The following is a 25,435-nucleotide window of genomic DNA, read 5'->3' on the forward strand; positions in this document are numbered from 1 at the left end:
TGGATTTGCACATTACAAATACTAGGTACCAAATACTAAGTACAAATACTTTATTCTGACAACTCGATAATTGTTTTGTGAACCTTACGAAGTGACATGCCCGCTGTAGTGCGACATATGGTTACCCGTATACCTGTCGCGTCGAATGACAGTTAAATTTATATGGTGTAGCTAGCTGTCACGTAAAATGTGAGGGCACCAAGGGCCTGACACTCTTTGATAGAGAAAGATAGTCTTATTGCGATTCCTATAAGAGGAAAGAGAAAATAGTGCCATGCTTTGTCCTTATTACCGACCGGGTTTTTTTTCATGGTCGGGTTATGGCAGCATAGGTAGGCGATGGCGAAATACCGAAATTTATAAGAGTGAAAGAGAAAAAGGATTATGTTGCCATACATTAACCTGTCAATACATGAATATGTCTTTCTCTTACCCCTGGTCGCTCGGTTTCATGTCTATAACTACTATACTATGTCTATGGAGCGCACAGAACTGGATGACAAAGAACAACTGTCAAGCTTTAAAAGTGCGACCAAAAATGAAATGCAAGTGTGTGCGTAAATTGTCTATGTGAGATCAAAAATAGTGATGTCATGTCACAACATATTAATAATCTTAATTTTAGGGTCGGCAACGCGCGTGTAATATCTCTGGTGTTACAGGCGTCCATAGGCTACGGTAACTGCTTACCATCAGGCGGGCCGTATGCTTGATTGCCACCGACGTGGTATTAAAAAAAATCTATCGGTGTTTGACTGCTTTATCGACTACTTTTTCAAATCCCCGTTCCCGTTGTATCTTTTATTAAATATTTCTATTTTTATCTGACCATTTTTGAGTTTGACAACGGCCGCGGATGGCCAAGAGAGTATCACGGTAATTTTTAAAATTGAAAAATATAAACAAATCAGGAAAAAAAAACTATTAAGTTTCGAGCCGTTCTCGAGATTTTTTTTTACTATTCCTCTGAAACATTTTCTCTTGTTTCAGGTTTCTTTTTGTACAATAAAAAGTTTAACTACTAATACTAGATTTTGTATGAAAATGTTTGCCACAAACAACAGAATATTTATGTGGACTCCAAGTTTCCCTGTTAATTGCACGCAACCATTTCCGAAATTCCGACGTAAGTAAGGGTCCTTGGGATACCAGGTTATTTATAATAAATTTACCGCTAAACATGTGCACCTTCAAAAAGGTATTTTTTTTTATTAGCCTACTTTGGTGTCCCACTGCTGGGCAAAGGCCTTCCCTCGTTTTCTCCACTCGACCCTGTCATCGGCATTTTCCCACCATTTGGGGTAGAATGCGTCCAAGTCGTCCCGCCATCTCCTTTTTGGTCTGCCTTAACCCCGGCCTGCACCGTCTATGGTGCTCCGTGGGTCCCACTCAGTGACCATTTTGGCCCACCTTTCCGGGTGCATGCGACAGACATGTCAATCTTTATTACTTGAAGTGGTTTATATTTTAATGATATCTTGTGAAAGAAATATTATACATAGCTATTAATATTAGTTAACCCTTAAATGCATGATTTTTTCCTTTTATTTTATTTATTATTTTATTTTATTTTATTATTTTATTTTGCCCGATATTAATATATGTGTCTCGTAATTGTTTGCTGATTATGGGGAAAATAATAAAAAAAATTATAACATCGATTTTCACTGAAAAATCAGTGTTAGAAGTTGCAAAGGCCTTAATCATATTTATGTAAATATATAATTTTCAGCAAGAGATATATGAAAAATCTTACTGACATCAGTAAGGTACACTAATTGTAATACACCAATGATAAAGTTATTAAATATAAAATAATTACAAACCCCGAAAAAACGTCCAAAATCACATACTAAAAATCATCAAATTCAGGATTTTTTCAAATATTCCGACATTTTGTATTAAAACGAATGTAAATTTTATAAATAAAAATATTACGTAGATTAAATACCCTTAAATTCATGATTAAATTAATCAATGTAATATCACTAATTAATTAATTATGCGTAATATAATTATGCGTAATATAATACACCTGCGCTCCAGAACAGGCATAGCTGACGTAGGGGAGAAGACCGCTAGGCTGAAGTGGGACTGGGCAGGTCACGTCTGCCGCATGCATCCGGATAGGTGGGCTAGTATAGCCACCAAGTGGATGCCGCAAAAGAAGCGCGGACGTGGCAGGCCCAGGCGGAGATGGCGGGACGACTTAGACACCTTCACTAATAACTGGCCGGAAACAGCTCAACAACGGGAGTCATGGAAATCTAAGGGAGAGGCCTTTGCCCAGCAGTGGGATACTACAGGTTATTAAAAAAAAAAAAAATAAAAAAAAAAATAATTGGCAACAATATGCATTTGAGGGTTAAGTTATCGATACAGTCATATGAACATTTTGTCATGCCCTAGCATAAAGTAACAGTTTATGTTTTTAAACAATATGTTCTAAATTATTTACTAATATGATAAAATATTAGCACACAACGGAAGAAAAACTTATAATCCGGCTTTTCATGACGTTAATTTTACAATTAATCGTTAAGAAAACTTTGCTTGGATTATTTGACCCCGTGACACTGCAGTGACACTGCAATCCGGCAAACTACAATACACCATCAAAGTCAATATATTCTTTATTCAAATAGGCCTAGCAAAAAGCACTTTTAAATTGTCAAGTTTTAAATATTACCTTAAGGGGCTACCTGAGGTTTTCATCGATTTTTGACAAGCTTTGAATCGTATCTCCTACTTTTGCACTACATATAGAATTATAAGACAAGCGGCTATCGGTTCTTCAATCTTTTATCTCCGTTTTTGTCTACCGGATTGTGAAAAAAATGAATACTTATTTATTTATGATTGTGTTAAACATTGTCTAAAAAAACACTTTTATCGTATCTCGATTGCTGTGAAAGATCTTACTTATACGAAATCTACATATTTAGGTTCGTCTTAGACGTCTTTAAAAATTTGCCTAAGGTTTTAATTTTAAACTAATTAACACAAAAGTTATGGCCAGAAAACCAGTTTTTTGGCCTAAAATTGTTCATTTTTGATGCCAAATATTTCGAAAACAATGAAGTTTGAAGTAGATATGGGATGCTGTATTGCTAAAATCCGTTGCTGTTAATATGATAAGCTACAAAAAACATAAGAAAACTAAGGGATTCAAATCGAAGGTCATTGGGGCATGGGATCCCCTTAATCTAAATATCAGAGCAATTTATTGATGCAGTTATTATTATTCTTAAAAACATTGAATTATTTTAGATATGACTGTATAACTTTATTTAATAGTTTTCTTTCTGATTTGTGAATATTTTTCAAATTAAACATTACGGTGGTACCGGTGGTGAAAGTTCCTGACTCTTGCCTGACTTGCCATGACTAGTTTCTCAATTTTTTTTTACTCTGTTGCAAACAAGCACACAATAAGCGGGCCGGCCGGAAATTAAGCCCAAGGAAGAGTTTTAAAGCGGTTCCTTGAGCCAGAAGGCGAAAAATCTCCTTACATGATCATGTTTTTCTAAGAGGCGTTGATTAGTAGACGTGAAAAATTTTTATGTAGTTCTTGACTATATTATCTTTAATAACATAGCTTCAGATACACAAATTATGACACTTCGCTCGATACAATTAATTCCCAAAGTAACCTCTAACTCGGACTTTTAATCCTACTTTACTCGGTTATTTATTATGTGATACTATAAACAAAAAAAGAAGAAAAAACAATATTAACTTAGATAGTAATTTCATAGCTTTCGAATTTCGATATTGTAACGTTTTTAAAAATAAATAAAAATCGACAAAATTTGATCAAAATTGACACTTGGCGTGCATTATCTTTCCCGTTCTTTCTTGCGAAATATGACAGTGACAGCGGTAAACCGATGGAACGGCCTTAAAGAAACTGTCATAATATGAATCATACGACGCGACTAGGTATACGTATGTCTAAATGGGCCATGTATCCATAATAATCTTCACACACTTCTTAACAAAATTTAACTAAGTAGTTATTAAACTGTGGGTACGCATACTACAGATGTATTTATCATGCTACTTCAGTCAACCGCAGTACCGTTTGTACCGGCACTGACTGAAATAGCGAGACACGTTCGTACGTTTCCGTGAAAATACTATGGAAAAGAATTATGCTATACATAAGTATGTTTATTAGTGTGTGGATCACACTACGCCCGTGTAAAAGCCGTTAGTGCCGCAGTAAACGTCTTTTTCGTCACTGAGTCACGTTATAGTCACATTGTCACTAGTAGCCGGTTTAGCCCCTTATAGTCATGTCATGCCGGTTTAGCCCCGGGCCTCCAACATCTCGTAGTCTTCTTCGTTTTCGCCCTCATCGTCTTCCTGCGAGACAAATTAACCCAGTTTAATATACAGATTCACACAAATATGAAAAGAACCGCTGGTGGCCTAACGGTAAGAGAGCACTTGCAATCCGGAGGTCGCGGGTTCAAACCCCAGCTTGTACTAATGAGTTTTTCGGAACTTATGTACGAAGTATCATTTGATTGAGAACGTCACATATATTATTATATATTGTTTAACCAATATATAATATTAAACAATATATAACTAAATATATAACTTTTGTTGTTCTATTGGGATAACTTCAAAAGTGGGTTAATTTTGAAAATGATAAATATCTATAAAACCAGAAGCACAAACTTGTACCATATAGGTGTACTAGCAACCCGCCCCGGCTTCTCCTTGTGCCACTTGGTCACGGGGCCCCGTGACTGAGACCCTGTACAAGCTACTCACATCGAAGCCAAAGCATGTGGTGACGTCCTTCTGTTTGATGCTCTTCTCCACCCGGTCTCCATCTTCTTGTGCGACTTGGTAATGGGCCCTGTGATCGAGACCGTACAAGCTACTCACATTCAAGCCAAAGCATGTGGTGACGTCCTTTTGTTTGATACTCTTCTCCACCCGGTCTCCATCTTCTTGTGCGACTTGGTAATGGGCCCTGTGAATGAGACCGTACAAGCTACTCACATCGAAGCCAAAGCATGTGGTGAAGTCCTTCTGTTTGATACTCTTCTCCACCTGGTCTCTATCTTGTGCGACTTGGTAATGGGCCCTGTGACCGAGACCGTACAAGCTACTCACATCGAAGCCAAAGCATGTGGTGACGTCCTTCTCGAGCTTGATGCTCTTCTCCAACACGGTCTCCATTTCCTTGTGCCGGACCTCCTCGATGCCGCTGGCCACTGACTCCCGCTCTTGGTCCTCCTCCTCTTCTTCAGCGGACATGGTTGAAGAAGAAAAACTTATCGTCATAAATTAAACTCTAGGATGAAATATGGTTTTTACAGTATTTTATTTTATTTAAAAGTTGTTACAATGATACAACGTTAGGTATACATTCAATAGGTATCTTAAGCTTTATTGAACAGCTAATTATAGGCAAACACAACTTGTGTAAACTTAGTTAAATTAACATTAAGAAATTAAATAGGATGTTTAATAACAAAACTTCCGTGAGACACGGACATATTAAATATATTAAACGGAACGCAAGCTCCTGATGACACTTCTCGGTATGGAGTAAAACATGTCGAGCGTTTTTCGACTGAAAATACGTGAGTGACCCGTTATTAATATATTTAATTAAATAGGAAACGGAAATACGTTGTAATTCTATGGTTAACTGAGGTGGATGGTGAGAAATTGCTGTGATTGGCCACAATGGGGCTGAATGCTTAGCTGATTTTTTAGGGTTCCGTACCCAAAGGGTAAAAACGGGACCCTATTACTAAGACTCCACTGTCCGTCTGTCTGTCTGTCACCAGGCTGTATCTCATCAACCGTGATAGCTAGACAGTTGAAATTTTTATAGATGATGTACCTCTGTTGCCGCTATAACAACAAATACTAAAAAGTACGGAACCCTTAGTCCCGACTCGCACTTGGCCGGTTTTTTGTAGTCAAGCAAAGACAATATATAGGATAGAGGAGTAGAAATCATTATTACATTACAAAGATACATTAACAACAACAAGAAAAAAAAAAAAAAACAAAGGTGAAAAATACAAAACTAACAGATAAGGATGTGAGGCTGAAATGGTCTCCACTCAGCAACGCAGTTGGCACGACTAAGCGTTGTCAACGGCGCTGGTTTTCTGTGGAGCCAGGAGGAGAGGTGTGCGGAACGGCATACTGCGCGACTTGTGTGTCAGGTAATAATAAATAAATAAACATTTGTCAATAGTAAATATGAAATATAAATACATGTATATTACAGCAAAGGTACACGTATTATACATATAAATTCATTATATTGCGGTAACTAGAAATCGACTTGGGGGTTAGTAATATTTAGGAACTGGAGCTATGTAGAATGATGCCCTTAGGCAGCAATACCTTGTTGAGCTATTAGGTGTGTTTTCAGTTTAGACTTGAACCTACTAACAGTCATGCTCTCTCAAATAGGAGGTGGAAGGTTGTTCCAGCATTTCAGCAGCAGTACTGTCAAGAGTACACACCTGGCTCCTCACACTCGATGTACTCGGGCGCCACGACGGCGACATGCTGCTCGGTGCCGTCCTCCAGCTGTATCACCTCCAGCACCACGTACTGCTGCCCGTCGCCGTCGGCCACGGTGACCAGCTCGCCGCGGCGGAGCTCGTTCGACGTCAGACCGAGTTTCACCATACTGTTGTCGTCAGAGTCGTTTTGTTCCTCCTGAGGGTTAGGTTTCAGTTGAAGAAACAGTTGATAGTAAATTAGAAATTAGGAATATTGGATAGTCATTGGTCATTCGCTAAAGCATACCTAATTCGTAATAGCAAAGAGGATATGTGGTATTTTATATAATAAGGGACCTTATTGTCGATGGCGCTTACGCCATTACTAACTGTAGCCGCCGTGCAGGTCTCGACGACAAATAAAAAGACTTCGATTTGAAGTAAACTTATAATATATAGGTGCTGGTTACGTTACAAGGTACAGTTGACGTAAACGGTTAAAGGTGTAAAAGTGGTGGTAATAGTATGGAGGCTGATGCGAAAGTGATTAAGCTAATTTTGAATGGTAAAAAGGGAGTCTTAATTTAGGTGCCTCTAATTGGCCGCGATACAGGTTATGTGGAGCGCTCCTATTGGTGCATTTAAATAAGCCTCCGCATAGTAAGCGAGCCCGACGGCTGCGTTTTGCTACTGCCTTATACAAATAAAAGGTTTCGTTCGCAACAACTAACGATGCTCCGATATAAATACAATGCCGCGCGACGCTGTGCGGCGTAAGCGCCATCGACAATAAGGTCCCTTTTCATAGAAAATGCCCCATATAATAAGATAGAGCGGTACTGTCATAGTAAATTTTGTAACCACAGTAAATTCACTGCCATCTGTAGACACACTTTAAAACTAAAAATGAAGATTTATAAATATACAATAAAATGTATTTGAATATGGATAAATGTTTTTTTTTTATTTGCATTAATTATTTTTATATGATATGACCCATGTTCTTTTTTTTTCTATGAAATAGGAGGCAAACGAGCAGACGGATCACCTGATGGTAAACGATTACCGCCGCCCACGGACACCCGCAACACCAGAGGGGTTGTAAGTGCGTTGCCGGCCTTTAAGATGGGAATACGCTCTTTTCTTGAAGGTTTGGTTCTTTTACTGATTATGCGTTAAAATTGTTTAATAACAAACGAAACCGTCAACGCCCTCTATACGAGAGTAGGCCAAAGGTAGTAGCGACATCTGATCGAGAATCAAATTTTCGTGATTTTCGAGGCACGTTTTTTCCTTAGACTGTATCCACCTATTACGGAGTTATATCTATCTTTGGTTTTAGTTAAAGAAACAGTTGATAGAAATTAGGAATATTGGATAGTCATTGCTGGCCATTCGCTAAAGCATACCTAATAGCGTGAGTGACCCGTTATTAATATATTTAACATACCTAATTCGTAATAGTAATGAAAAGGAAAATTGATTAAGTTTTTCGACGTCGTGTCTAACACAAAAGCTGTCACTCGGATGCCACGTCACCGAAGTGTCAAAACTGAAATTGAACTTTATGCATATGCACGTAGGTCTATGTTGCTCTGTGGTCTGTGACAGATTAATGGGTCTATGGCGTTGAACCTACGGTGCGTATCAATCGGCCATTGGCGTCCAAAAGGTTAAGCATTACTGCCAAAGACGTGAACTGACGCGCACGGCCACAGCCCAATATAGCGCCACTTGCTCCCACTAACCCGGGGTTACCGTTAACCCAGTGTCAAATTGTACTGGTAACTCCAGGTTTAACCGGTTAACCCTGGATTAGTGAATGGTGCAAAGGGGCCTTAGTTAACTAACCACGCTTAAAATCGTATATTATTCGAATGCTGTGTTGTTTTGACAAAACCAAAGTTATGTCGAGAAGAAAATTATAGGTAAAGTCAAATAACAGTAGATTTAATTCATTATCATAATCACAACCTGTTAGCTATCCTACCCCAGCCGGAGGTCCCGGATTCGAATCCAGGTAAGGGCACTTATTTGTGTGTTTATCACAATTAATTGTTCCTGAGTTATGGATGTTTTCCATGTATATAAGTACTTACATATAAACAAACTAGCTTTTGCCCGCGACTTCGTCTGCGTGGAATTAGTAATTTGGGTACCTTAATTCTTAAACAAATCTGCTTTTTAATCCATCGTTTTTCACCCCCAAATTGGTCCACACTATACATTTCCACCCCATTTTTTACACCCTTAAGGGATGATTTCGGGGATAAAAGTTATTCTATATCATTTCCCACAGCTCAACCTATCCCCATACCAAGTTTCATCTAAATCGGTTCAGCGGTTATTGATTCCCCATACAAATTTCGACCCCCTTGAGGGGTGAGTTCTGGGATAAAAAGTATCCTATGTCCTTCCCTGGGACTCAAACTATCTGTATACCAAATTTCAACTAAATCGGTTCAGCGGTTTAAACGTGAAGAGGTAACACACAGACAGACAGACAGACAGATTTTCGCATTTATAATATTAGTATGGATAGTATGGATATGTCCAGTACCCACAACCAAAAATAGATACAACTCCGTAATAGATGGATACAGTCTAAGGAAAAAACGTGCCTCGAAAATCAAGAAAATTTGATTCTCGTTCAGAGGGCGCTACTAGTTTTGGCCTACAGTCGTATAGATGGCGTTGACGGTTTCGTTTGTTATTTAACAATTTTAACGCATATCAGTGAAAGAACATGGGTCAAAATCATCAAAATAATTAATGCAAATAAAAAAAATCATTTATCTATATTTAAATACATTTTATCGTATTTTTACAAATCTTCAATTTTAGTTTTAAAGTGTGTCGACAGATGGCAATGAATTTACTGGGGTTACAAAATTTACTATGACAGTACCGCTCTAGTATAAGTTACTCTATGCCACAACACAAGCCTTACTGAAACTTTGTTTTTACTACTTAACCTAAATAGTTAATTTAAAATCTGCGTTAAATTATCGTATAATATTAATAAAAGCCTAAAAATTTCGAGTAAAATTATTTTTATGCATATGTTTTGTAATTCGCAAGGCGGCATTAGCGTTTTAGTAAATCCGTATGTAATAATGTATGATCATAAATAAAGACTAACCACCATTATTAGTAAATCTTTTTGTGAATTTGTGATATTTTTAAGTGAAAATAACATGTAATTTCCAATTACAAATAAATATATCTATCTATCGATCTAAACTTAGAACTTACAAACCTATTTTACATTTTGTTTATTTCTAACAAACAGAACGCGTAAAATAGTTATATGTTACATTAAATTATGTTGTTTTCATTAAAAAAACATACAATTCCTAAACCTCCGAAGTAAGTTAAAATGGGGTAAGACTATCACTTGCATGGATTCCTCATACTGTTTGTCTTGCCCCGAGCAAAATGAACTATGTTACCCCACTTTATAAGTAAATTAAATTTACGCAGAGTAATTAATTAATTTTTAATTAAATTCGCAAGGCAGCATTATTATATGTAATTAAAATAATAATTGATGTTAGAAGAATTGATTCCAAATCTATAAAATGAAACTGACATACATACATACGGCCGGCGAGGCCTATGTATGTCACTGCCACAATTGAAATCGACCATAAGGTCCCTTTTCATAGAAAATGCCCCAGATTAAGGACACCTAATATGTTACTATCTGTCAAGCGGTGTTGGCTGTATCTTAGAATAAACACACGTTTCAAAAAATTGTGCTTATATTTTACTAGCTTTCGCCCGCGACTTCGTCTGCATGGAGGTAGCATATTTTTATCCATTATGCTTTTTATCGATTTCCCATACAAACTTCCATCCCCCTTTTCACCCCCTTAAAGGATTTCTGGGATAAAAACTACTCTATGTCCTTCCCCGGGACTCAAACTATCTCTATACCAAATTTCAACTAAATCGGGTCAGCGGTTTAAGCGTGAAGAGGTAACAGACAGACAGACACACTTTCACATTTATAATATATTTAGTATAGATTTATAAATGTTTTCTGTGAGAGAGCATGAACTATTTGGGGCAGCATCAGGAGCCGTCAGATTTTTGGCGCGAGGCGTAAATGTGAAGTTTATTCTTCCGATGTAGCCCACTAGATGGCAGAACCTACTATGCACAAGAAAACGTACGAGAACGGTAGATGGTAGCACTTGCTTTGGCAATGTACATGTTTATGTTTTCGCACGGCGCTATTAAAATTAAAGTCAATTCGCAAAAGCGTGCATTACATATATGAAATTTACGAATCATGTCTTGCGAGTGTAAATGGGGCATTTTCTATGAAAAGGGACCTTATTGTCGATGGCGCTTACGCCGCACAGCGTCGCGCGGCATTGTATTTATATCGGAGCATCGTTAATAATGGCGTAAGCGCCATCGACAATAAGGTCCCTTTTTATAGAAAATACCACAAATTGTTTTCTCTTCTTCCTCGCGTTATCCCGGCATTTTTGCCACGGCTCATGAGAGCGTGGGGTTCGCTTGGCAACTAATCCCATGACTTTGCGTAGGCACTAGTTTAATAATTTCAATTTCCTTATTGAAAACTTTACACAGGCCTTTTGCTATATATGTAAATAATTTGCTATGTTTTTAATATAGTCTGTAAATATTTTTTATTGCCATACTTACTTGGCATAATTCCGCAGGCTGCATTAATACAAAACGTGATAATAATTAGAATAGAATAGAATTATTTTATTCGTAACCACAAACAGACAAGACGTTGGATAATAAAAAAGAAATCATAGAATGAGATTATTAATTGCTTGGAGATGGGCGACTGTGTGCCGTGAATGTTTAAAGTTCTGCGAGTTGATGGATGACAGGCTGTTTTTTTTTTTTTTTTATGACAGGCTGTCCAGCACTTATGTTTAATGTCACTTACATATTAATTGTCTCTTATATATATTTCATGTGTTTGTATACTGTGTAATCTGCAATGTTTAATATCTCGGTGTATTGGCTTGTCTGTAATGCCGGGTAAATATATTGTTAATAATAAATAAATAAATTAATAAGATTCGACGCCGTGTCAAACACAAAAACTGTCATCCAGACGCCAAGTCACCGAAATGTGAAGACTGAAATTGAACTTTATGCACATGCACGTAGGTCTATGTTGCTCTGCGTTCTGTGACCGATTAATCGGTCTTTGGCGTTGAGCGTGCGTATATTATTATTATTTGTGACATTTTCAACCAAAAGGTACAACATTGTCGCTTGTCAATAAAGTTGATTTCGAATTGAAGCTGCATGGAAATAGCGCCTTATTGACAACCGACAAGTACCCTTTTGATTGAAAATGGCACATTTTTATTATTTATTTATTTTAATACACTAGCAGCTCTTGGAGCTGATGCGTGTATATCGAAACACTTGTATTTTATTTCGCACTTTTCAAAGTTCTAAAATGGGTATTCAGTATATTTTTGAGTGTTCACTGATGGTGCACTAACAACAGTGTTAGAAAGTTATACACATTTACCACACGATTCGGCAAGAAGGTAAATATATCGGTCATTGGCGTCCAAAAGCTTAAAGATCTAAGCATACATAGGGACAGATGGACGGACAGACAGCGGAAAGCGACTTTGTTTATATACGAGGGCTGCTACTTATGTATCCGGAAAAGCAAAAAAAATTACAAAAATCTTAGTTATTTATGCCTTTATTGTTTTTATATTTGTTCGCGAAGATGAACAATGTACTTTTTCATACGTTGAAACCACTTTAAATAGCACTTTTTCCATTCTGATTTATGTATACAAAACGTGCATTATGTTCGCAAAAATGCCAATTTATGTAACGGGCCACTTGGGGCTGTCGCTCTTTCAATCCGTCTAAGGCTCGGTGAGGTGGCTACCACGCCACGTTCTCCATAAAAATTTAAACCGTCTGTCTATTCTGCCAAGATAGAGAAAAAGTAAAGAATGGGCTAAATTCCCTCAAAGAAAGTTTAAATAAATATAATTAAAGATATAACTCGGGCGCCAGGCAGAGCACACAGAAATGTTCGCGATGTTTTCTTTTTCTTAACAGCCGAATGTTCGATGTAATATCTTAGAAATGCTCGTCATACTATTGCCCAGAGACGCCTCTATATTGCGATATGTACTGAGACGATCTTGCATTATGAGTTCGCGCACAGCGTCTATATTTTAGAGGATGACAGCCGATTTGGAGCGTATTTAGGGTTCCGTACCCAAAGGGTAAAAACGGGACCCTATTACTAAGACCTCCGCTGTCCGTCTGTCACCAGGCTGTATCTCATGAACCGTGATAGCTAGACAGATGGTGTATTTCTGTTGCCGCTAACAACAAATACTAAAAATAGAATAAAATGAATATTTAAGGGGGGCTCCCATACAACAAACGTGATTTTTTTTGCTGTTTTTTTCCGTAATGGTACGGAACCCTTCGTGCGCGAGTCCGACACGCGGTTTTTTTAAAATATATATTGTATATATATTTTTAATATTGTTCCAGTAAGTGGCCCATTCTGGATACATAAGTAGCAGCCCTCGTAGTATGTAGCGAAGGTAAATGTTGCGGCAAGCAAGAAAGCATACTCAATTTCATGGTAGATGGCGCTGCGCTGTACACACAGCGCGCTACTGGTTTCCTGCGACCTATATAAGCGCGGCCATTGTCAAGCTTTTTATTTTTACAATATCCTTCAAAGAAATAACATGTATACGCGTTTAATTTATTAATAATATAATTGTAATTGGGCACAGGACAGCGGATGTCATTCCAGATCTAGAGCAGAGCCCAACTGGGGAGGTACCTCCACCTTACAGAAAACCGCAGCCAAATAACACTAGACCCTCTAGTGTTGTGTTCCTGCCGGTGAGTAACGTTGCCAGAGCTCGGGGGAGAGGAGTGTTAGGGTCGGCAACGCGCATGTAACTCCTCTGGAGTTGCAGGCGTACATAGGCTACGGAGACTGCTTAACATCAGGCGGGCCGTATGCTTGTTTGCCACCGACGTAATATTTAAAAAAAAAAATTGTGTTGCAAATCGGCGTTTCAATGAGGGCTATCGTTTTTTTGCTCACCAGTTGGCGCCTCTGTTGATGGTGGTCCAAAAGACTATAGAACAGCTGTCAGTCATTGAAGTGACAAATGACATTTGACATTTCGAACTATGGAAAAGACCACCATCTACACTAGCGCCCCTAGCGGCGAATTCATACGCGATAGCCCTCATTCTTATTTCACGTTATGAGGAACTAGAGTCAACAGTAAGGATGGGTCACCTGCGCGCGCGGCTGCATGTATTTGATCTTGCGCTGGCGTCCGATCTTCAGCGCTAGGGCACGCTCCGTGTGCCCCGAGTCCGGGTCGTGGATGGCCAAGTGTCGGATCAGGTTGCCCTGTTGCAAAGAGAATATAATATTATATGTAGAGCCGTACTGTCATAGCAAAGATAGATATAACTCCGTAATAGATGGATACAGTCTAAGGAAAAAACGTGCCTCGAAAATCACCAAAATTTGATTCTCGATCAGAGGACGCCACTAGTTTTGGCCTACACTCGTATAGAGGGCGTTGACGGTTTCGTTTGTTATTTATAATTTTAACGCATATCAGTGAAAGAACATGGGTCAAAATCATAAAAATAATTAATGAAAAATAAAAAAAAACATGTATCCATATTTAAATACATTTTATTGAATATTTATTTTTAGTTTTAAGGTGTGTCGACAGATGGCAGTGAATTTACTGGGGTTACAAAATTTACTATGACAGTACCGCTCTAGTATAAGTTACTCTACGGTCATAGTAAATTTTGTCACCACAGTAAATTCACCGCCATCTGTCGACACAATTTAAAACTAAAAATGAGGACTTATAAAAATACGATAAAATGTATTTAAATATGGATAAATGATTTTTTTTATTTGCATTAATTATTTTTATTATTATGACCCATGTTCTTTCACTGATATGCGTTAAAATTGTTAAATAACAAACGAAACCGTCAACGCCCCCTATACGAGAGTAGGCCAAAGGTAGTAGCGACATCTAATCATCAGTCTATGCCGTTGCATGAGCGAGTACGCACGCATATCCGCCGTGGCTTATAGCCCTCGTCGTCTTTACGTGTTTATTGTCGTTTTGATTAAATAGTGTATTGAAGATGGCCTCAAAGGCATCGAAAGTGTTAAAATGTGACAAGTGTAACATCGTGATTGATGAAGTACTTGCCTTTGTGCAAAACAAAGTGGACATTATGAACAAAGACAATTTAGTGCAAATTTGTAATACTGCATTCTCCGCCGAGGACATCAAACGAGCGAAGATGTTACTATTCGATTCAGTACCTAACTCGACACTAAAATCTCGAAGAAATACGGGGAAAACATTGCGTGATATTGAAGATATTGTATCGTTATTTAAGGGAGTTGATGACGAACTATTGCCTATTTTCGTGGCTAAAGACCTAAACAAACTTCCCCCGGTCTGTTTCGACCATATCGATCCTACTCGCCTATTAAAAGACATTCTTTTGCTAAAAAATGATTTACATACAATTAAAGCCGAATATGTCACAAAAACAGACTTGACGGTAGTTCAAAACGAGCTGCATAATTTGAAACGTTCGTCTGTCGTTAACGGCTTTGAATATGTTAATAACAAGCGAGGAGCACACTTAATGAACAGCTTTACTTACAATAGCGGTCCTATGGGTCTTAATCCCGTATTGTTCGAAACCCTAAATCCGCAATATAGTGATGATATGCCGTTGACCTCTACAACGGCCGTTGACCTTCGAGATATTCCACAAAACATCGAAAATCAATCGAGGATTTTGTCAGACCAACACATGAATGCGTACGAGTTGACCGAATTCCCAAACACTGAGTGCAAAAGTATGAAAAGTAACTTAAATAGTCAGCCGAGTATAACATCGCACAACATAACGGTTACTGATAACGAGCAGCTGTGCGAGCAGGCACAATGCAGCCCTACCGCGGGTGCGCAAGTCACCCAGCAAGGCGCGGACCGTGCGAGTGAGTCTCAACAACAGTCATTGTATAGCGATGCGGTCGGGCGCGCGTCGAATATTACTCACTCGAGTCCTAATCGAGAACAACTAGTAGCCAATAAGAATGAATGGAAGCGCGTAACTTCGAAGAAAACAAGGCGAAGACCAAGTCAGTTTGTGGGAAAATTGGGCAAAGGAAACTTTGACCCAAACTGTAAATTTAAATCTGTGGAAGTTAAGGTGCCATTGCATATATCTCATGTCTGTAAGGAAACAAAAGAAGAAGATATAAAAGATTACATAAAAAGTAAAATAGGCGAGGATGCTACACTTTACAAAATAAATACGCAAAATGACAGAAGATATGACTCATATAAAGTGTACGTTTCAAAAAGCAAATTGGATACGATGCTGGATGACTCCTTTTGGCCAATGGGGGTTACATACAGGCGTTTTGCAAAACGAATCCACAAGGATAAGGAAGTACGCGGCTCTGATCGCCTGCAAAATAAAGAAAATAATAATATTTAATGGAAAGTTTGCATAATAGACAAAAAAGGCTTGTGTTTACTAGCTTTAACTGCAAGTCAGTAAAGACGTCAACTGAAAATATACGTTATCTGTGTAAAAAGTCGGACGTTATTGCCCTGCAAGAGCACTGGTTACTTCCGTTTGATATTCCATTTCTGGGAACCATCGATCCTGACTTTGAATATTTTGGGAAATCAGCCGTCGACATTTCAACTGGAACACTGAGAGGCAGACCCTATGGTGGAGTGGCGATTCTGTGGCGGAAGGGGCTTTTCAAATCTGTGTCAGTAGTGGAGTGTAGCAGTTCTCGTTTAGCGGCCATTAAAGCGTCCGTAGGTGAGCGTTCAGTTTTAGTTTTCAGCGTGTATATGCCGACCGCGTCGTTAGATAACCTACCAATTTTCACGGAGTGCCTAAGTGAAATCAGTGCTATAGTGGAAAGTAGTGACATAGAGGCAGTGTACATTTTGGGAGACCTCAACGCTCACCCAGGTGAACTTTTTTGTAATGAGTTGCTTAACTTTTGTATGGACCAATCTTGGTTATGTGCAGACTTAGAATATTTAAAATCAAACTCTGATAGCCATACCTTTGTAAGCGATGCGCATGGGAGCAAAAGGTGGCTGGACCATTGTGTGGTCACACAGAGCGCCTGGAGTACTGTGACTCATATTTATATAGATTATAACGTTTATTGTTCTGACCATTTGCCTCTTAGTGTTGAGTGTAATTTTAACGTAATAAGAACTAAAACTAACCATTGTTTGCAAGAAAGTAGTAAGGTTATTTGGGGGCTCAGGAACGAGGAGCAAATAGATATGTACCATAATATATGTAGCAGTAAGTTAAAGAATATAGATTTTCCTCGAGAACTTATTAACTGCTGTGGTGTTCATTGCCATTGTAAGGAACACAAGATTATAATAAATAAACTGTATAACAATATTGTGCATATTTTGTCTGATGCTGCTATTCAAACTCATGTTGCCAATGTGACCAGTTCCAAAAGAGATAAACGTGTCTGTGGCTGGAATAAACATGTTCGTAGTGCGCACGGGGAGGCTAGACATAAATACAAAATGTGGCTTAATTGTAATAAACCAAGTCAAGGAAAAATATATGACGAAATGTGTGAATCTCGTAAAGTATTTAAAAGTAAACTGAACTGGTGCATAAAACACCAAGAACAAATTAAGATGGATATCATTGCAATGCATAGGGAAACTAAAAACTTCACTAAATTTTGGAAAGCTACTAACAAGCTAAATATAAAGCCTAGCCTACCCGTGAGCGTTGCAGGTCAAAGTGAACCCAAGGAAATTGCGGAGGTATTTAGGAAGCATTTCACGGTGAAATCACCTTTAGGTCCTTCGCAACAGGTGATCGATGCTGAGACTAGTTATGACAGGACAACAATTAATATCACGGCTAAACAAGTAGCAAACGTTATTAGAGGTATGACTAGAGGCAAATCCCCTGGTAGTGACTGCCTCAGTATCGAACACTTAAAATATGCCGGGATTCATTTGCCGAGAGTTTTGTCTATGTTCTTTTCATTTTGTCTAAGCCATGCGTACTTACCAGATGAGTTAATGAATACCATTGTTGTACCCATAGTGAAAAACAAGACTGGAGACATCGCTGACAAAACCAACTATAGACCAATCTCTCTCGCAAATGTACTCGCCAAAGTATTGGATGGCATGCTTAACGCCCATCTTGACCACTACTTACAATTTCAGGACGGACAATTTGGATTTAGACCTGGCCTCTCGACTGAAACTGCCATTTTGAGCCTTAAGCATGCCGTCCGGTATTACACTGAACGTAGCACTACCGTCTACGCATGTTTCCTGGACCTCTCTAAAGCCTTTGACTTAGTTTCCTACGACGTCTTATGGCAGAAGATGAGGGATAGGAACATACCAACGGAATTGACCAGCATATTTCAGTATTGGTACGCTAATCAGCGCAATTGTGTACGATGGGCTAGTGCACGTTCAGACTCGTATGGTTTAGAGTGTGGCGTAAGACAAGGAGGATTGTCTTCGCCTAAGCTCTTTAACTTGTATATGGATGGGCTTATATCTGAGCTCAGCAACACGCATGTGGGATGTCACGTGGATGGTGTCTGTGTAAACAACATCAGCTACGCAGACGACATGGTGTTGTTGAGCCCATCGGTGAAGGCACTGAGAAGGCTCCTGAATATTTGCGAGTCCTATGCGAGCAGACACGGATTACAATATAATGTAAAAAAAAGTGAATACATGATCTTTAAGGCCGCCGGTAAAAGACCGGAAATGCCACCTCTTAATGTGCCGGACATTTGTCTCAACGGTGCACCATTGCAGAGAGTCTATAGTTTCAAATATCTGGGGCATTATCTAACCGACGACCTTAAAGATCATTTAGATATTGAACGAGAACGCAGGGCACTGGCGGTGAGGAGTAACATGTTGGCCCGCAGGTTTGCTCGTTGCTCGGATCAAGTCAAGATCACTCTATTTAAAGCGTTTTGTCAGAGCTTCTACACGAGCAGCCTGTGGTACAACTGCACTCAGAAGGCGCTCAGTGCCCTGAGGGTTCAATATAATAACGGCTTTCGGGCGTTGTTGAAGCTGCCCCGCTTCTGTAGTGCATCTAAAATGTTTGCGGAGGCACGTACAGACGGGTTTCACGCCATCGTGCGCAAAAGAACTGCCTCGCTAGTCAGTAGGATGCGGGGCAGCTCTAACAGCATCCTAAAAGTTTTTATAGAAAAGCCTGATTCGCCCATGCACAAACACATTAATAACTTAACGATCATGGGTAGTCAATTGTGTAAATTTTAATTTGATTGATTTTATTTATTTATTTGTGAATTCTATTTTAATTGATTTTAATAATTTATTGCAAATTTTGATTGTATTAATTTAATTTATTGTAAAAAAAAAATCCATTCATTTAATTTATTGTAAATTTTTAAATTAATTTAATTTAATTTAATTAGTATTTAAAATATTAACAATAGATCTTAAGTCACCATGTACCTAACCCCAATGGATCCTAGTTATCTAAATAAATAAATTATAAATTAAATTAAAAATTAAATTAAATTATAAATTAAATTAAATTAATCGAGAATCAAATTTTCTTGATTTTCGAGGCACGTTTTTTCCTTAGACTGTATCTATCTATTACGGAGGTATATCTTTGCAGTGATGTATAAAATTATAAAATTGGTCTCGCTAAGTTTGCCTTTTGGCGTACTAAATATACTCTCTAAACACTTAAATATTTTATTTATATATTATTTTAGTTAAATTAAATGTTAATTATTAATATTTCAGGGAATATAACTTTCGTAAAAATGTTTGTGTGTGTCAAAATGGTTATGTGTCAAACGCTAAAAAATCTGTCATATTTGTATACATTATTTGCATGTTCTTTTCGCATTTCTAGTCGCTGCGGACTGAAAAAGATTGGAAACCCCCGAGTCATAGAGGGGGTAAGGGGCTAGGGTAATTACGTCACACGAATTACAAAGTTTTTTGACCCCTCCCCCCTCCTTGTCACACTTGGTCACATTTGGCAAACCCCTCCCCCCCTGGTGTGACGTCACATTTTATCAACGATATCGGCAAATTGAATTAAGTATTAAACATTTTAGACACATAATATAATAACATAATAATATATTTTTGACAAAAGAAATATTATTAAGTAATTTTATAACCCAAACCTGACCAGGAAAGAAAATTAAACGGATAAAAACGATTATCGTTCCAAAACTTGTTATTTAACAGTCATCATTCGCTTGCCCTTGTCCCATTCACTTGGGGTCGGCGCAGCATGTCTTTTTCTTCCATACCTCTCTGTCACCCGTCATCTCATCATTCACGTGCGTTAGTTTCATATCATCTTTCACACAGTCCATCCACCTTTTCCTAGGTTTTCCTCTCCTCGTACCTCCCTCCACATTCATTCTTAATACCTTTCTCGTCACATGACTTTCATCCCTCCGCATCACATGCCCGTACCATGCTAGGCGATTTGCCCTTACTTCTGTTATTTAACAGTATAGCGAATAAAATAATTTAAATAAGTTGAAGTGACGTCACAAAGTTGGTGACTCCCCCCCTCCCGCTCGCCACATGTCACATTTTCTTGACCCCCTCCCTCCCCCTAAACCTGTGAAGTAATAATTGGATAACTCCAAATAGATGAAGTGGTCTAAATATAAATACCAAATTTCAACTAAATCGGTTCAGCGGTTTAAGCGTGAAGACTTCGCATTTATAATATTAGTATGGATGTATAATAAATTAAGTTGTCACTGCATTCACCATGATCGAAATAGATGAAGTGGTCTAAATGTAACCAGGGACCGGCCCGCTATCCCTTATCGGGGTTTTATAAGGGTATTGCATAAGGCTTAACTCACCATACCCTTTGCCAGACGAAACCCTTTGTTTTGGTTTTAAAAACCCTTATATAAAGCTACCACATTTGAGTAATCGGTAGCCCAAATACCCTTACAAAACCCTTATCATCCGCTCACCAACACCTTGCATATTGCTTATAAGGGTTAGCCTTATAAAGGGCTTCCCTTTTAGCATATAAGCGTGCTAATTTAAGTTGTCTACCTTGTTCATAAAGCACACATTACTTCGAATCCGAGCGATCGTCGGCGGCGACGGCGGCGTTCTTTGACTAGGCAAGTATTTTCTTTCCTTTTCATACACTACCGTAGATATATACCAATCCTGCCTCTTTCACGCAAAGGGAAACCTTTATAAAAAGCGCTTAAAGATAAGGGTAACCCTTATTAAGAGCTAGCCTTATTTTTGGTTAGCTTTTCGGTAAGGGTTAGTCAAAGGTAAGGGTATGAATGGGCTTGCAGCTCAAAAGGGAAAGTCTTTCAATGTGTTAGCCGTGTTTAAGTGTCGCCCATTGAAAGGGTTTTATCGCGGAAAGGGTTGTCCGGTCCCTGAATGTAACAGAACAGAGGACCAACCTTGTGAGCGAATGTACGCTTGCACTCGTGGCAAGCGTGCGTCTTCTCCTTGGGAGGTTTGGGCACGTAGTCCGGATTGTGGTACAGGTTCTGATGCCGCCTCAGCAACTGCTTCTGACTAAACAACACACAAAAACATCGGTTAATAATGATGAAAATGATAATTCAATGAATACCTATATTAGGTAATCCGTATTTTTTGACATTTAGATTTTTATTCCAGAAAGTTTCTAGACTAGTATTTTTTTTAATACAATTTTTGTGAAATATTTATCAGTACGGTTTTTACTCACTATTAAAAGCGACTAAAAATAATAGTGAGTAAAAACCGTACTGATAAATATTTTGAAATATGTCTCACGATAGTTTAAGTGCGACAATTTTGGTATTTGACGATCCTTTTGTGAATTCTTATTATTAAGTATGACATATCCATACTAATATTATAAATGCGAAAGTCTGTCTGTCTGTCTGTGTTACCTCTTCACGCTTAAACCGCTGAACCGATTTAGTTGAAATTTGGTATACAGATAGTTTGAGTCCCGGGGAAGGACATAGGATACTTTTTATCCCAGAACTCACCCCTCAAGGGGGTGAAAAAGGGGGTGGAAATTTGTATGGGGAATCAATAACCGTTTAACCGATTTAGATGAAACTTGGTATGGGGATAGTTTGAGCTGTGGGAAAGGATACAGAATAACTTTTATCCCCGAAATCATCCCTTAAGGGTGTAAAAAATGGGGTGGAAATGTATAGTGTGGACCAATTTGGGGGTGAAAAAAGGGTGAATTAAAAAGCAGATTTGTTTAAGAATTAAGGTACCCAAATTACTAATTCCACGCAGACGAAGTCGCTGGCAAAAGCTAGTCTATAATAATTCAATGTTTTTAAGAATAGGTAATAATAACTGTATCAATAAATTGCTCTGATATTTAGATTAAGGTGATATTTAATACTTGACAATTTAAAAGTGCTTGTTGCTAGGCCTATTTGAATAAAGAATATATTGACTATTGGTCATACTTCATAAGACGGAACCGTGAGTGGCGGAGATGTCTATTTAATAAGGTATTTATTATTATTATTATTTCATTTTAGACAGGCAGCTGATGCTGGTACGTCTAAATCATAGTTCACTTAGCACAGTTAGCATAGTTTGTCTAGTCTATTTTTAAATTGATTAACACTTGCAGAGTTCACAACTTCTGAGGGTAATTTGTTCCAAGCCTTTACTACTCGGTTTGCAATAAAGTGTTTGCCGATATTTGTTTTGTGCTTTGTTGTTATTAGTTTAAGGTTGTGTCCTCTTGTGCGCGTGTTTGAGTTTGATATGGGCGTATTTAAAATAAACTTGATTTGACTGTATTTAAAATAAATTCTTTATTAAATACTGTTCAAAAAGTGCTTGTTCACGTAGCTGGTTAGCGTTCGCAAAGTTGGTATAATACGAACTAGTGCTTTTTACTTTTTCAAATTTTTTAAATTTATTTGTGACCGTAATCCATACGTCCATACCATAGAGTTTGGATATCTAAAAACTATATATTTTTATACGACATTACACAAAAAACTTTTTTTTAATTATTGGCTGAATGAAACTATCATTGCCACGTAGGCAGAAAAAAAATTAAATGAAAATAATTCAACTGTGAGAGTGTTTATGTATGAAATTAGTTATTGTGATAAACTTTTGCAATGTTAATCATGGCTGAACGTAGTGTGTGCTGAATTAACAATATCATTCAAGTTCAAGGGACCATTCAGGAGGGAAAAAGAGGTTCAGGCCTACCCCCCGCGACTTGGAGTCAGACCATTAAAAAGGACCTGGAATTGGTGGAGGTAGATACGGAGACAACACAAAACCGTACATTGTGGCGTAAACGTACAAGGAGGGCTGACCCCAAATGATATAGGACATATACAGCCAGGAAGAAGAAGATTCAAGTTCAAGGGAAAATTCGTAACTGTAAGATCTGCCAGTGTAGTGTCACAGGTCGCACTTGACTCCCCTTCGTGGTCTACAGAGTTAAGTAAGATAGACTGTATATAGTTACCGGAAGCTCTGGTCGCAATCGGTGCACACGAATGGTTTCTCGTCGGTGTGCTTGAGCATGTGCGATTTGAGATGGCGCAGCATTGTCGACGCGTACGGGCACAGGTCGCACTTGAAGCACTTCTCCCCTTCGTGAGTCTAAACATTAAAGGAGAGAATTAGAAATATGATACAAATTTGTTAATATTGTAAATCTATTTGTTAGCTCATTAAAAATTGTGATATAAATGAGCAGTTTTTAGGAAAACGTGCAATTCTGTATCTTTGTCTAATTTGCATAAAAAAAATTGGGGTTTTTTATTCTCAGAACCAGGGACGAGTGCTTATGTCACAGTGACGCCTATTCACAATACATTTTGTATTAATCTTCACATAATTGACTCATTCATACAATTTACGTACAAAAATCGGGTACCTTTTTTTATGGCATGAAATAGGGTTACAAACTAAAAAACTTGAAAAAGAAAGTAAAAACTTAGCGTTAAAGCCGTCACAGACGGAACGATATTATATGTTGATATACCCGTAAGATACCGACATATATCTTATAGTATAGCTAAGCACTACACACGACAGTGATACCAAAACATGCATCTCTCACTGTCTAGCACCTTCATCGTGAGAGAGACGAAATATACCAAAATATATCGAAATATAGGTACCGAGCTAGTTTAAGATGCCTATAAGATATTGTAATATACCATAATATATATTATAGCTTCGTGTGTGGACACTGTCAAATAGTACGTAAGATGCCTTGCTAATATATATATTTTGGTATGTTATCGCTCCGTCTGTGACGTGCTTTAGACTAAACAAATTTTATTATTCGTTAAAAACCCGACCAAGTGCGAGTCGGACTCGCCCACCGAGGGTTCCGTACTTTTTAGTATTTGTTGTTATAGCTGCAACAGAAATACATCATCTGTGAAAATTTCAACTGTCTAGCTACCACGGTTCATGAGATACAGCCTACTGACAGACAGACGGACAGCGGGGTCTTAGTAATAGGGTCCCGTTACGGAACCCTAAAAACTGACAATCATAAGCATAACATTTGGGTTCTTGAAGTGTGACGACGAGCGAAGCGAGGAGAAGTGTGTACCTTGTTATGTAGCTTGCATGAGTAGCGGTCGGGGAAAGTTTTCCCGCACCGTTTGCACTTGAGAGGTTTGTCCGAGGTGTGCAGCTTCTGTATGTGGATGCGTAGATCTGTTTTCCGTCCGCACTTGGCCGGACAGAGCTCGCATCGGTACACGGGCTTCTCTGCCACTGCAATACAGAAGCGGGGGTACCTTTGTTTGACTTTTTTTTTTTCTCTTGATTAGATTAGATTAGATATATTTATTTCTTGAAGAAAAAGGCACAGTATTTTACAAAAAGGGATAAAACAAAGGCTTTCACTAAAAGATCGTCAACTTAAGATTAGAACAAAAATCAAATAATAGAATATAAAATTAATAAATAAAACAAATGTCACAAAAAAAGAGATGTCAATGTATACATAGCTAGGGCCAACCTAGGTTTTGTCGAATGTCAAGAACAAGAAAAAGAAAAAAAAAACAGAAAACAAAAATATTTACAAAAAAAAATACTAATACTTGTCTGGCAAGCAAGACCCCGCAATTTTGCACAGGGTGAATTTGCCAATGTCGGTTTTTTTACTTTCACGCGTGAGAATAACATAATTATTGAAAGTCATAATGTAATGATTGTCATATTATCATATTAAAGAATTACCCTCCACTTAAAATGAACACGCAATGCTTGATAATCTTGATATCTATTTTTTTTTTCTATATACGTTGTGCTTCCCTCACATATTACATATCCATCATATATCCATATATGCTTCCATACATGCTATGCTTCTCATGATCTTTAGAATCTCACTAGTGATGACAACTACACACACAAACACACACATACAACACACACACACACATACACACACACACATACACTCACACGCGCGCACATACACAAACACTTATTTCCAATGCTATTTGCTTTGTTTTTTTTTTCTTGTTGCAACCTGTTTTATTTTTTCATTTTCTTGTCATCTTTATACAATATTACATATATATATGTATATATATCTAGTACTGCGCAAATACATGTATACCTACTGCTAGATAAGATTAAATGTGATCCGGGAGAGGTGGTGCTTCCTGCCGTCATACAGTTTTTACTAGTACGGAGGAATCGTTTCCTGCTCTTATGAACAACATGATGTAAATTAAAATTGTACTTAAAGGAAATAAATAAATTGAAATTGAAATTGAAATTGAATTAGTCATAATTCTGAACCGTTAACTT

The 25,435-nt window shown here is 38.0% G+C and overlaps 1 protein-coding gene and 2 long non-coding RNA genes across 4 annotated transcripts in view; 2 read left to right on the forward strand and 1 right to left on the reverse strand.

Moving 5' to 3' along the window:
* Positions 1–25,435, forward strand: part of LOC134754592 (uncharacterized) — a 363,458-nt gene that overhangs the window by 273,414 nt on the left and 64,609 nt on the right. The gene's annotated exons all lie outside the window — the stretch shown is intronic.
* Positions 2,337–25,435, reverse strand: part of LOC134754550 (transcriptional repressor CTCF-like) — a 39,314-nt gene continuing 16,215 nt past the window's right edge. For both annotated transcript variants that reach the window (XM_063690852.1, XM_063690854.1), the window contains 7 exons: positions 24,222–24,388; positions 23,118–23,254; positions 21,064–21,181; positions 13,801–13,917; positions 6,510–6,708; positions 5,134–5,264; positions 2,337–4,368 (listed from right to left, as the gene is read on the reverse strand). In XM_063690852.1, coding sequence (XP_063546922.1) covers positions 4,312–4,368; positions 5,134–5,264; positions 6,510–6,708; positions 13,801–13,917; positions 21,064–21,181; positions 23,118–23,254; positions 24,222–24,388 — 926 coding nt within the window. In that variant the 3' untranslated portion in view covers positions 2,337–4,311. The remainder of the gene's footprint in view (positions 4,369–5,133; positions 5,265–6,509; positions 6,709–13,800; positions 13,918–21,063; positions 21,182–23,117; positions 23,255–24,221; positions 24,389–25,435) is intronic.
* Positions 17,414–18,333, forward strand: LOC134753918 (uncharacterized). The gene is made up of 2 exons (XR_010128851.1): positions 17,414–17,500; positions 17,532–18,333. It is a non-coding gene; the product is annotated as an uncharacterized LOC134753918 (long non-coding RNA).

Source organism: Cydia strobilella, chromosome Z (assembly GCF_947568885.1).
Source record: "Cydia strobilella chromosome Z, ilCydStro3.1, whole genome shotgun sequence".
NCBI lineage: Eukaryota > Metazoa > Arthropoda > Insecta > Lepidoptera > Tortricidae > Cydia > Cydia strobilella.